At 50.2% G+C, this 12,722-nt stretch overlaps 5 protein-coding genes across 5 annotated transcripts; 4 read left to right on the top strand and 1 right to left on the bottom strand.

The window, feature by feature from the left end:
* Nucleotides 1-439: 439 nt before the first annotated feature.
* SAPIO_CDS0860 (RNA recognition domain-containing protein) lies at nucleotides 440-1,300 on the top strand (the record flags this gene model as incomplete). Its single annotated transcript, XM_016783548.1, has 3 exons — nucleotides 440-468; nucleotides 523-836; nucleotides 903-1,300. 3 exons carry the CDS (start codon nucleotides 440-442, stop codon nucleotides 1,298-1,300), a joined length of 741 nt encoding a protein of 246 aa, XP_016646314.1.
* Nucleotides 1,301-1,453: 153 nt separating this feature from the next.
* SAPIO_CDS0859 (uncharacterized protein) lies at nucleotides 1,454-2,707 on the bottom strand (the record flags this gene model as incomplete). Its single annotated transcript, XM_016783547.1, has 7 exons — nucleotides 1,454-1,597; nucleotides 1,651-1,756; nucleotides 2,069-2,151; nucleotides 2,228-2,394; nucleotides 2,453-2,463; nucleotides 2,523-2,635; nucleotides 2,693-2,707. 7 exons carry the CDS (start codon nucleotides 2,705-2,707, stop codon nucleotides 1,454-1,456), a joined length of 639 nt encoding a protein of 212 aa, XP_016646313.1.
* Nucleotides 2,708-3,245: 538 nt separating this feature from the next.
* On the top strand, nucleotides 3,246-5,868 carry SAPIO_CDS0858 (Pre-mRNA-splicing factor SYF1; the record flags this gene model as incomplete). Its single annotated transcript, XM_016783546.1, has 3 exons — nucleotides 3,246-3,305; nucleotides 3,385-3,555; nucleotides 3,619-5,868. The coding sequence occupies 3 exons, from the start codon at nucleotides 3,246-3,248 to the stop codon at nucleotides 5,866-5,868; spliced, it is 2,481 nt and encodes an 826-aa protein (XP_016646312.1).
* An 871-nt stretch (nucleotides 5,869-6,739) lies between these two features.
* SAPIO_CDS0857 (putative trna nucleotidyltransferase protein) lies at nucleotides 6,740-8,469 on the top strand (the record flags this gene model as incomplete). The annotated part of the gene is made up of 3 exons (XM_016783545.1): nucleotides 6,740-7,514; nucleotides 7,589-8,149; nucleotides 8,207-8,469. 3 exons carry the CDS (start codon nucleotides 6,740-6,742, stop codon nucleotides 8,467-8,469), a joined length of 1,599 nt encoding a protein of 532 aa, XP_016646311.1.
* A 912-nt stretch (nucleotides 8,470-9,381) lies between these two features.
* SAPIO_CDS0856 (SacI domain-containing protein) lies at nucleotides 9,382-12,423 on the top strand (the record flags this gene model as incomplete). Its single annotated transcript, XM_016783544.1, has 3 exons — nucleotides 9,382-10,327; nucleotides 10,471-10,505; nucleotides 10,561-12,423. The coding sequence occupies 3 exons, from the start codon at nucleotides 9,382-9,384 to the stop codon at nucleotides 12,421-12,423; spliced, it is 2,844 nt and encodes a 947-aa protein (XP_016646310.1).
* Between the last annotated feature and the right edge of the window lie 299 nt (nucleotides 12,424-12,722).

The raw sequence follows: 12,722 nt of genomic DNA, 5'->3' as shown, positions 1-12,722 counted from the left end.
ACAAACCATATTTGACAGTCCACTCCGCCACAGTCGGTCGCTTCACCACCATAAGAGTTATGACTAAGAACGTGATGGCAGCGAAGGCTCCATTGTCGCTTGCGCTTGCGTAGGTAAATATATATATGAATGTTGCTTTCACCGAGTTACCTTCTTCCACACTTTTCTGCGCACTGACGGGGCCCCGTGGACTGGAAGTCACTGTCTTGGTCCCCCAATCCAAGCTGTCAGGCTCCAGTGGAGCTTGCACCTAATAATAATAGTTTTCTGATTTTGGAATAACCTCCGTATGCATATAACGGGTCAATTAGTTTATACAAGGTCGTCGCTCAATGATTTACTCCGTTGTTCTATTCTTTGGTGACCATTCTCTCTCATCCTCGCCTTCATCTTTCCGTCCATCCCGTTCTTCGTATCAGCTCTGACAAATCGAATCAAGATGACACCCTCTGGACCACCGATTGCTACGTACGCGTCATTGCACTCCGACATGTATCTAGCATTTGGCTGACACCTGACTAGCATTTACGTGAACAACCTGGAAGAGCGGGTCAAAATCGAGACCCTAAAAGAAGCCCTCTCCCAAGTCTTCTCAGAGTACGGAAACGTAATTGAGATAGTGGCGAAGGCGAATCTCCGGGCCAAGGGGCAAGCTTTCATCGTCTTTGACGACCCCGCCGTGGCGCAGGAGGCTATTGAAGAACTTCAAGGGTTTCAGCTCTTCGAGAAGCCAATGCGCTTAGCCCTCGCGAGAACGAGAAGTGATGCAACTGTCCGAGGTCTTTGCTCCGATGAAGACTTTGAGCAACATAAACGAAGACGTGTAGCTGAGAAAGGTAGGCGCCCTTGTTATACTAGCAACCTTACGCATTGCAGACTAATCCTGTTGGTCCCTCACGCAGACAAACGACGTGCCCTCGAGGCTGCCGACGAGCAAAAACGACTCAAGAGAGTTGCCCCCTCTCAAGATCTAACTTCCCGACCTGCTAGATTGACCCGCGGTGCAGGCCTCAAGTCTAGCAACCCTCCCTCGAACACCTTGGTCCCCGACGAGTATTTGCCACCAAACAAAACTCTTTTCGTCCAAAACATACCAGAAGATTACGATGTGGACTCTCTAACGTCCATTTTCGGTCGTTTCGATGGATTTAGGGAGGTGCGACTGGTCCCTGGACGCAAGGGTATCGCATTTGTAGAGTACGAGGCAGAACATGGCGCCATCACCGCGAAGGAGAATACTGCCGGGATGGCCCTAGGGGAATCGGGACAGGCAATGAAGGTTACCTATCAACGGCAATGAGGCTATTATGCTACCGCCAAGCTCCTATCCCAGTCCTATCAAACCTGAGTTGCCCCCGGAAAACCCGCTGAAATAGGAGAAACAACTTCAACGTGTGGGTGGTTCAAAACCGCCCCAAGTAGGAAAGCTCAACGTGCTATCGTGAACGAGGGTCTAGAAGATGACATCATCATCCTCAACAGCCAAAATATTCGTCGGGGTGTCCTCATCCGCACCCACGAGATTACTATCGGCACCACGTCTCTTCTTCAGCTCCGCATCAAGCGCCGCATTATCCCTCTCCTTTTTCTTGGCCACCTACATAGATGTTAGCCACGAACAAGAATATAGGTTAGCCACGAGGCACAAACCTTTTTCAGCCGGTAAAACTCTTCTCGGTCAAGCTCATCGAGTTCGGCGTTGATGTCTAGAGCAAAGTTAGCCATTGAAGTAGTAGCGCAGTGCAACGCGCAAATCCTGCAAAGATAGAGGGGGGACCTGCACTTGATTGTGTTTTCCGTTCTCGGGATTACGACGTGTTCGCTAGAAAGGGCATTAGAACGATGAACAGCAGCAGCTCCCTCGGTGGCATAATAGATACATTGCGTTAACTGTCGCCATGATTAGTGTCGGCATCCTGTTGTTTGCGTTGAGCGGTTCTTACCTCGCCGGTTAACCATCTTGATAACTTCGTCGAGCATAACAAATGCAGTCTTTCCCCCCGGGATGGAGACATTAGTTCTTCAGATTCAAAGTGTGTCGCGTAGCTAGGTAGGTCTTGAAACAAACCTGTAGAGTGGCAAGTTCAACCAATGCCTCAACAGCTCGAGCATATGTCTCTCGGCATTTCTGGACCTGCTGGCCGCCTTTCCCTAGACCCGTGAGGCCAAAGTCACTATTCCCATCTGATATATGACTCTCATATCTAGGCAGCAAGACCCCGGATACGTTATCCTGTTTAGTGGTGAGCCGGAAGCGGGCCGACTTGGCGGACTCCTGCACCTGATACCCGATATCTCCCCCGACGGCATAGGTGACCTCCGCTAGCGAGAATGCAGCTACTGACATGACACGTCCAAGCTTAAGCTTCGCATCGTGGATTCGTTTCGTGATTTCTGAGCATGGTAGTTTAGAGCGCGGTTTGAAGCAACAGAGAGGACTAAAATACCACACCTCTGAAACGCCTGAGGGAAGAGCCCCGTTAGAGAAAATAAAATTAACATATAAATATTCCCAAACCTACTTTGTCAGTGCCTCGCTCTTCCTTTTCAAGAGACTATGTCCTGTTTCAGCACCCTTAAGCTTCGCTTTCATCAACCCAAGTGACTGTCTCGTCGGGAAAACGGCCTCACGTCCCTAAATCGACAACGTTAATCACGGTATCCATCTGAGGAATGTAAAAAGGGATCGTACCGCTGCCTCGGCCATGGTGGTGTATCTTCAATATTCGAACAATGCACGACGTCAATGTTGCCACAAGTTCAAAGCATTTGTCAGTTGTAGGCTGTAGCTCATTGAGGCCGCATCTATGAAGTCCCTGTGATCAATAACTCGATAAGCAGGCTAGTTACGTCACATGTACAAAGGTATTGAATCCGATCCAGCACGAGCCAGGACTTGACTGTTAGTGCGATGATGACATGACCGCCTCGAGTGCTGCCTCTTCGAATCCGAATAGAAGCGCGTTTGATGCATATTTGCAATTAACCGCATTCTCCCGTCAGCCAACCCCCTCCCCCAGATGGGCCAGACCCAAACACCATGAAGCGAACCTTTTCTCATGGCACCGTTGTACTGCTGTTACCCGCCTTAAAAGCGCGCCGATCGAAACCACTGGAATTTGCCTTTCCTTTTCACCAAAATGATGCATGCGTGTCCGACTGTGGTCTCCGCTTCGAATTCCTAGATTCAGTTGCCTGAATCGTCTTGACCCGCCTCACAATCTCTTCAACATTCAACCTCAACTATGCCTCCCTTTAAGGACCAGGCTGAAGCGACCACGAGATGTCCATCTTTGAACCTAGTGGTATGTGAATCCAGAGGATCTAAATCAACCTTCGGTAGTAGTTACCGTCCCTCTACTGACATGCGACCCCAACCTGTAGTCCGAGGAAGATTCGGTTTATGAACAGGACATCATCCGCAACCCTGGGAGCACGAAGCCCTGGCTGTCCTACATTAGCTTCAAAACCCAGCATGGCACAGCACATGAGCAGGCCTTCGTTCTGGAAAGGGCATGCCGGCAATTGCCACGCTCGTATAAGCTTTGGAAAGCAGTACGGGCCTCTTCCCAATCGAATCAACCCAACGGCGATTTTATACTGACGATGCTCTCCTAGTACCTCGACTTTCGAACGAGACATGTTTCTAAGCTCAACCCAGCTATTTTTTCAGCCGAGTTCCGGAAGGTAAATGCTCTTTTCGAAAGAGCATTGATTCTCCTGAACAAGATGCCGCGAATTTGGGAAATGTATTTAAAGTTTCTGATGCAGCAGCCTTCCCTCACCTTAACCCGCCGGGCATTCGATCGAGCTCTTCGAGCTCTTCCGATAACGCAGCATAACCGGATATGGGCTTTATATCGTCCATTTGCAAATTCGGCATCGGGAAACACTTCGATCAAGGTCTGGAGAAGATACATGCAGGTTCATCCTGAGGACGCCGAAGATTTCATCGGGCTCCTCAGCCATCTTGAGCTCTACACCGATGCAGTGCAAGCTTATTTGGCGATTCTAAATAATCCTCTTTTTTCGAGCAAATATGGCAAGGGAACCTATGAGCTCTGGAGTGAGATGGTGGATCTTTTGGTTGAGCATGCTACAGATATTGACTCAAGTGCAGAGTGCGGAATTGATGCGGAACGTATCATACGGACTGGGCTCGCTCGGTTCCCAGATCAGAGAGGCAAACTGTGGTGTGGCCTAGCGGCCTACTGGGTAAGAAAGAGTAACCTTGACCATGCCAGGGATATTTTCGAGGAGGGAATAACTACCGTGATGACGGTTCGTGACTTTGCACTCATTTTCGACTCCTACATAGAGTTCGAAGAGTCTGTCATCGACAGCATGATGGAATCGGCCGCCCACCGTGGCGATGGGCCCGCAGATGCAGACGCAGACTTCGAGCTTGATTTAAGGATCATGCACTTCGATCAACTCATGGATCGCCGGCCCTTCCTTCTCAATGACCTCCACCTTCGTCAGAACCCTAATAATGTCGCAGAGTGGGAAAAACGGGTTGTCCTCTGGGGCGATAATTCCGAGGAAGTCGTGAGGACCTACACCAACGCTATAGCGGCAATCCAGCCAAAGAAGGCGTACGGCGCTTTCCATCAGCTCTGGGCAAACTATGCGAGATTCTACGAAAAGGGGGGTGACCTTCGGACTGCTCGGATCATTATGGAAAAAGCGGTCAAGGTTCCTTTCAAGTCCGTCGCCGAGCTGGCAGATATGTGGATCGAATGGGCGGAAATGGAGCTCAGAAATGACAATTTCAGCGACGCTGTCCGTATAATGGCAAAAGCAGTCCAAGCGCCGAAACGATCAACCGTTGACTACTTTGACGAAAATCTATCTCCGCAGCAGAGAGTCCACAAGAGTTGGAAACTCTGGAGCTTCTATGTGGACCTTGTGGAGAGCGTGGGCTCTCTCGAAGAGGCTAGGAAAGTGTATGAACGCATTTTCGAACTGAGAATCGCAACTCCACAAACCGTCGTGAACTACGCCAACCTCCTGGAGGAGCACAAATACTTTGAAGAGTCCTTCAAGATCTACGAACGCGGCCTTGACCTGTTCAGCTATCCGGTCGCATTCGAACTCTGGAATCTATATCTTAGCAAGGCAGTGGACCGCCGAATTAGCATTGAGCGTTTGCGGGATCTTTTCGAGCAGGCGATTGAAGGCTGCCCTGCGAAGTTTGCCAAAGTCATTTACCTCATGTACGGGAACTTGGAGGAAGAAAGAGGCCTAGCGCGGCATGCGATGAGGATTTATGAGCGGGCCACTCGCGCGGTTGCGGAAGAAGACCGCGCAGATATGTTTAATTTCTACATCACCAAGTCTGCATCCAACTTTGGCCTACCATCGACGCGGCCCATCTACGAAAAGGCGATATCTACGCTGCCAGACGGGGAAGCAAGAGACATGTGCTTGAAATTTGCCGACATGGAGAAACGTCTTGGAGAAATCGACCGAGCTCGCGCCATCTACGGTCATGCTTCTCAATTCTGCGATCCCAGGACGAATCCCGAGTTTTGGTCCAAGTGGGAGGCTTTCGAGGTACAGCACGGCAATGAAGATACTTTCAAGGAAATGCTACGCATTAAACGAAGTGTACAAGCGCAGTACAATACGGACGTCAACTTTATTGCTTCGCAGGCTATCGCTCGAGGCCAGACCCGACAACCAGAATCTGGAGAAGAGGATGTCGGCGACGCCATGGCCGCCTTAGAACGACAGGCGAGAGCCCCTGTTGGTTTCGTTGCAGCCACAAGCCCAGGACTCAAGGCTCAGGGGGTGGTGGCAACTTACATCCATCCGGTGACAGCCAACCCCGATGCCATAAACATTGATGAAGCCGATGAAGAATGACATGCATCTTACAGGCCAGTCTTTATTCCCTGCAGCCATGGCTGAATTTCTCATTTGTTGTTTCTCGTTTCTGTTTCTCACCTTGATTTCCTCGTCGGCTCATCTTGGTGGAAATGACTTGGGGTTGAAAGAAGATCAATGATGGCTTCGGCGTGGGGAAAGAATGATTGTATGAAATGGGCTTCAGTTGAATCTGTATGTAGATAGAATATCTCACTCAGCCAGCAATAATGATACCACCCTCAGACCAGACTCATCAACGGTTTTTTTTTTTTTTTTTTCAATCTACCTCTAGTTTTCTTCCTAGATGTGGAGGTCTTTTATCATGGCGTTTATACTAGGTCCCGACACCGACGGCCCGAATCCCCAAGATAACCCCTTCACAGAATTGCGTCTTATTATTGTACGCTTCTTGCTGAGCCTAGTACAATTGTACCACAACTGAAGGAAGGAGTGCAATTGTGACAAAAAGGAAGCTTATGTCATCGAGCGCACATTTCAAATTGCAACTTTGCCGTACCTGTGTACCTTTATACAAGCCGGGCAGTACAATTGTACAACTGTAGACAATTGTCCTAAAGTTCACAAGGCCCCTCAAAGGCTGCGACCCCGACAATGGAGCAAGGTCAAACAGTCATCAATTGATTCCATGTTGTGTTTATTGTTGTCTTCAACCTGCAATGAGTCAACGCAGGTAAACCAAGCCTCTGTGGGTCAGGCATTGTGTTTACAGGCTAGAGCGAAGGAGATGCAGCGAGCCTTTCTCCGATATCCAACATTCGGCTTCCCTTTTCGCATACATTTTTTTACCATGAAAAGGAAGTTTGGATTGTATCAAGAGGCCAGTAGTCCCAAGCAAAGTATAGCGACCATGGCGCCTACCATTCAACTCTCCCCAGGTGAGGAACGGCTGAAGCGCCTTCTTCTAGATGTTGCCTCATCTATCAACACCACACAGACGGACCTGGACGAAACTGCCTCGGGTCAATCTCGCCGCAACCCTGTACTCCTACGCTGGGCTGGGGGTTGGGTTCGCGACAAGCTACTGGGCATTGAGACGCACGACATTGATGTAGCAATCAATTGCATGACTGGTGAAGACTTCGGCCAAAGGTTTCGCGAGTTCTGCCATTCCCCCTCCATAATCGAAAAGTACTCGATTACAGAGACAGACCTAGGCAATATTCACACCATCAAGGCCAACCCGGAAAAGTCTAAACACCTCGCCACCGCTACTTGCCGCATCTTCGGCGCCGACGTGGATTTCGTCAATCTCAGGAAGGAGACCTATTCTGAGGGCAGTCGGAATCCTGAAATTGAGTTTGGGACCCCCCTCGAAGACGCATTACGTCGAGATGCCACCGTCAATGCTCTTTTCTACAACCTTCACACGGATGAAGTTGAGGATTTCACTGGAGGTATTTCGGATATGAATGCTCGTCTGATCCGAACTCCATTAGACCCATTCCAAACATTCATGGATGACCCTCTTCGAGTGTTGAGATTAGTGAGGTTTGCCAGCCGCCTGGACTTCACGATCGCGGCCGACGTCGAAAAGCTGATGGGCGACGACCGTGTTCTGAAATCGTTCCAGGCAAAAATCAGTCGCGAGCGGGTGGGGATTGAGATCGGGAAGATGTTAAGAGGTGAGTTCGAACCTCAGGCTTCACCCATGGTGCGCTCTCCCAATTTCTCACCAGCTTATACTCCTGGTCTATAGGCAACCGCCCCCACGCTGCCCTCAGTCTCATTGACAGGCTCGGGCTTTACCACACGATATTCACAGATCCAACATTTGAGCGGATGCCTGTCCCAGATATATCCTCGTGGCACGTTGCCTATGGCCTCATGGAAGTATTGCGATCCCATGACGTCATCATCAAGCCTTTATGCAATCAACTCGTCCAAAGCGACGCCGATGCGTACCTCGCCTGGAATCTGGTGGCGCTTGCCCCTTGGGAAAGTGTCGATGACCCGCAACCGCCCACAGGAAAATCGAAGGCACATGCGGTGCCTTTCATTCTGCGAGCTGCCAGGGAAGGGATTAAGGCGGCCAATAGATTGTGTGCCGTTATTGCGTCATCGCATCTCCATAGGAGAAATATTCTACAGCTAAAGCAGCTAGCGTGTTCAGAGGATGAATCTCGTAACCGACGAGATCTGTTCGCCATGGCAATATGCAAGTGGGACGGCTTTGGGGGCTACTGGAGATTGCAAGTTCTCTACTGCATCCTGATCGAAGCCATGCAGGAGCTTGGGAAGTGGCCCGTTTCTTCCGATCGTAAGTACCCCTGCAATTCATCGTCAGGACGTTGGTTAGAGCCTAATTTATGCGCAGGCCTCCACTCGTTTATCGGGGAGTGGGAGAAGTTCCTCGTCCACCTGGCGGACCTAGACGTGATGGAGGCACCCTCAACCAAACCATTGGTCGACGGGCATATGCTAGCGAGATCACTTGGAGTGAAACCGGGACCTTGGATGGCCCAGGCACTTGACGTCTGCCTCGCATGGCAATTCAGGCACCCAGATATTACAGATGCAGGCAAGGTCATAAACGAGGTCCAGAAACGAAGAATAGAACTCGGGGTTCCACAAGCTTAGGTTGATAGCAGGTAATCCGAAGCTCGCCCCATCTCGCCTCATCCCGCATTAAGAACATACACTGGTCCGTATTCACTTACTGGAAGTGACTTACAATAGTCCCCGGGAGCTGACGCACGTCAACCTTCATTCTTCCAGTACACTCTGTTGAGGTGAACTCAGAGGTCTCACAGTGCATCTTCACCAGGTGCAATATTTCAATGTTCCCTTTTCAGATTGGGGTCGTCTGATTTCCTGGCCTTGAATCCCCCCAGTGAGGTTTCTCCATCTTCCAGCAGACTGTCTGGCTAGGATCTAAAGGAGACTCGGGCCAGCTTCAAGAGTTGGTATTTACAAAACTGTGACAGTATTTTGCAAACATGCGTGTGCTGTAGCCGGCGATGTAGTTTCCTTCTGACGACTAGGAGGTGCCCAGATCGGTCGTGGCTCGTATCAGTTGGCGACCAATGATGTATTCGCATCAATTAATTGACCTTTCTCGTTGCACATCTGCCAATTAATGCTTGGTATTTACGATTTTACACCTGTCGGTTTTGGTTGACATTTCTTCAGCACACCGCGCCTGTGTCCGGACTATTCATGGACACAGTGTGAGATAATTGGGGGAAGGGTAATTGGCGGCACACCATCAAGTGCATTTCTCTTCTTCTCATTTGATGCAAATAATAGTGTACGACACTCGTTCATGACTTCATAGGACTCGCTGCGTCTTCGGATACTATTGTCGTCACGTCCTCCGGACCACACAATTCGCCGACCTGAGTGGAAGCTGGTTCACTACGAGTTCCCTGGCAGACACGGCCAGCGTCGTTGAGGAAATAACGCCATCCCCATCCTCAACGCCCCCTTTCATGTGATGCAAGAAACTGGATACAACCAAGAGCCAGGATAAGATTGACTTCGTCTCTCGCCATGGGCGACGAGAATTTAGCTGGGCTAGTTGCGGTAGACCACCCCTATCCACTAAACTCAAACCCAACCACACCTAGTGATGAGCCATCATTTCCCGAGCTTCGAAATGATGACGCCGAGTCATCTTTCTTGTTTGATGGAGGGACAGCAGGCCATTCAGTTGAGGATGACAATGATGATGAACCGGCCGTTGCCAAACCATTTGTCCGCATCTCGAGCCCCAACCAAGGAAGTCAACCTGTGTATCTCGAAGACGACAAGGTAGGGGGGAGTGTCAACTACAAGATGCATAAATTTAGCTTGTATGAGACAGCTACTCGGTATTACATTGTAGGCGGTGATACGACGGAGAGGCGTTATCGCATGCTCAAGATCGAGAGGACTAGTGACGACTCCGAGCTGAGCATTACAGATGATAAAATCGTCTACAGCCAGCGGGAGATGAACCAGCTACTCGACACCATCGACCACGGCAACAAGGCGACTGGGGGCATGAAGCTCCGTTGCACCACCTGGGGCCTGTTGGGATTCATCAAGTTTACCGGCCCTTATTACATGCTCCTCATTACCAAGAAGTCCACCGTGGCCATGATCGGCGGACACTACATCTATCAAATTGAAGGAACAGAGCTCATTCCCCTCACGCCTGCGAGATTCAGGGCGGACGGGAGAAACACCGAGGAGCAGCGATTTCTGGGAATACTGAACAACCTGGACCTCACACGGTCGTTTTACTACAGTTACTCCTACGATATTACGAGTACCCTGCAACATAACTTGTCCCGAGAGAGGGAGGCGCTCGCGAGGGGCTCCCACATCCCGGTTCACCACGACTTCAACTCCATGTTTGTGTGGAATTCTCACCTCCTCCAACCAGCCGCCAGTGCCTTGCAGGATCCCTACGACTGGTGCCGTCCCATCATCCATGGATACATTGACCAGGCCGGTAAGACAGCGACATGGATGCCACTTCTTAGAGGCATTTAGTACTTGTGATAAGAAGTTAACACGATACATACGTAGCCCTTTCAATATACGGCCGCACAGCGCACATAACAATCATTGCACGAAGGTCGAGATACTTCGCAGGTGCGAGGTTTCTCAAGCGTGGGGCCAATGACCTGGTAAGACGGGGTTCCGACATCTCTCTCAATTCAAAACTGGTTCTAATTCCTGAAGGGATATGTGGCAAACGATGTGGAAACCGAGCAAATAGTCTCAGAGGCCCTCACGACTTCATTTCATGCACCAGGCCCTAAACTGTTTAGTAACCATCAGTTCACTTCGTACGTGCAACATCGTGGGAGCATTCCTCTCCATTGGACGCAGGAGACGGCAGGCGTAACTCCCAAACCTCCAATAGAGTTGAACCTCATCGACCCGTTCTTCGGCGCCGCGGCCTTGCACTTCGACAACCTCTTTGACCGGTACGGAGCTCCTATTTACGCCCTTGATCTCGTCAAGGCGAGAGAGCGCATACCGCGGGAATCCAAACTACTCGTTGAATATACGAATGCCATCCAATACCTAAACCAGTTCCTGCCCTCGGGTAAGAAAATCATTCACAAGGCATGGGATATGAGTCGCGCGGCTAAGAGCCGAGACCAAGATGTTATCGGCACTCTAGAATCCATCGCAGAGGAGGTTGTTACCACCACTGGGTTTTTCCAAAATGGTGATGGGGTTGATGTAACGGGTAGAGTTCAAAATGGGATTGCCCGCACCAACTGCATCGATTGCCTAGATCGAACAAACGCCGCTCAGTTCGTGATTGGAAAGCGAGCGCTCGGGCATCAGCTTCATGCCCTGGGTATTCTGGAGAACACTTCGATCGACTATGATACGGATGCTGTCAACCTCTTCACTCATATGTACCACGACCACGGCGACACTATTGCCGTCCAATATGGTGGCTCCCAACTCGTCAACACAATGGAGACGTACCGAAAAATCAATCAGTGGACAAGTCACTCGAGAGATATGATTGAGAGCTTCAAGCGCTATTACAACAATTCCTTCCTCGACGGGCAGCGCCAGGAAGCCTACAACCTCTTCCTCGGCAACTACAAATTCGTCCAAGGGCAGCCCATGCTCTGGGATCTCACAACCGACTATTACCTACACCACTCTGATCCCAGATCATGGGCAGACAAGGCGAAGCATAACTATATACATTGGTATACACCCGAGAACCTTGCCACTCGGGTGCTCCCGAGACTTACACGAAATTTGCAAAGCCGAGAGAACGTCCTCCAAGCTGTCGTCGATGATTACTGGCTAGAATATTACCGGCCATCAACGTTATCATCATTCCTCAAGATGTTTCCGTATAAGATGAACTCCACCATAAAATACATACCCTTCAGGTCGTCGCAAATGGGAAAATACGACCTGAGTCCGTTTCGGGTACGAATGATCTCGGACATTGACGACCAGGATAAGATCAAGGCGAAGAAAGGGGTAGCTGTTGTGGTCCCATCTTCTGATGGTCACGTACCGCCCGACCCTGGAATAGCTTCCGACATGGCAAGTAGGGCATTGGGTGGCAGGGGTATCTCAATCCATCGATGGTTACAACCCACCCAGCATGGCTCGTTGGCCGACCACGCCGCTAGCAAAGAAGTAAACGCAACTGACGAATCGCCCAAGCCGCCCAAGCAGTCGGCCCTAGAGAAATCGAGAGCCGCACAATGGACGTTCAAAAAGGCTGTCCACGAGTCCCTGAACCCCACAGTGAGCGCCCAAGAGATGGATGACTATGCCAGATACATCGCCCATCCTCAGAATCTCCCGCTCGTCGTGTCTGCTAACCTGCCAGAAGAGTATGATTCGGAATACCAGGAATATGTAGCTGGCAACTGGCAATCCAACAGTCTTTTACCGAGCGGAGCGGAAGACCAGAACGAAGTGTATACGGAATTATTGAAGGTCGGTGAGAACCCTTTGACGGTGACGGAGGAAGACGGAGAGAAAAAGCGATATAAAGCTTATCGCAAGTGGCTGCGGGGAAAGTCGTTCTTCAAACAGCAACCAGTCGATTAAAATAATTGACCAGTAATTAGAGCGCCAAGCAGACACGGTGATTTCTGCGCACGTTTCCCTATCCTACCCTTTCTGTAGCTAGCACGCAAGTCCCGATCAAACCATGTCTGATTAAAGATTACCGCTCTCAACATGTCTTTCATAGTATCGGGTTGTCCACATTCGGTGGTGGAGAAGACCATAGCAGAGTCAGTTTTTGCAAACGGGTCTTGACAATGTCCAAGTCCTCACATGTGTGGCCATATTGCTCTTCACCCTCGAGGTTTATCGGGCATAAAGCACTGGCCCGCATGATCTGG

This window comes from Scedosporium apiospermum (genome assembly GCF_000732125.1).
Source record: "Scedosporium apiospermum strain IHEM 14462 chromosome Unknown SEQ_SAPIO_0033, whole genome shotgun sequence".
In the NCBI taxonomy this organism is placed as follows: Eukaryota; Fungi; Ascomycota; class Sordariomycetes; order Microascales; family Microascaceae; genus Scedosporium; species Scedosporium apiospermum.
This window is presented reverse-complemented; position numbering and strand designations above follow the sequence as displayed.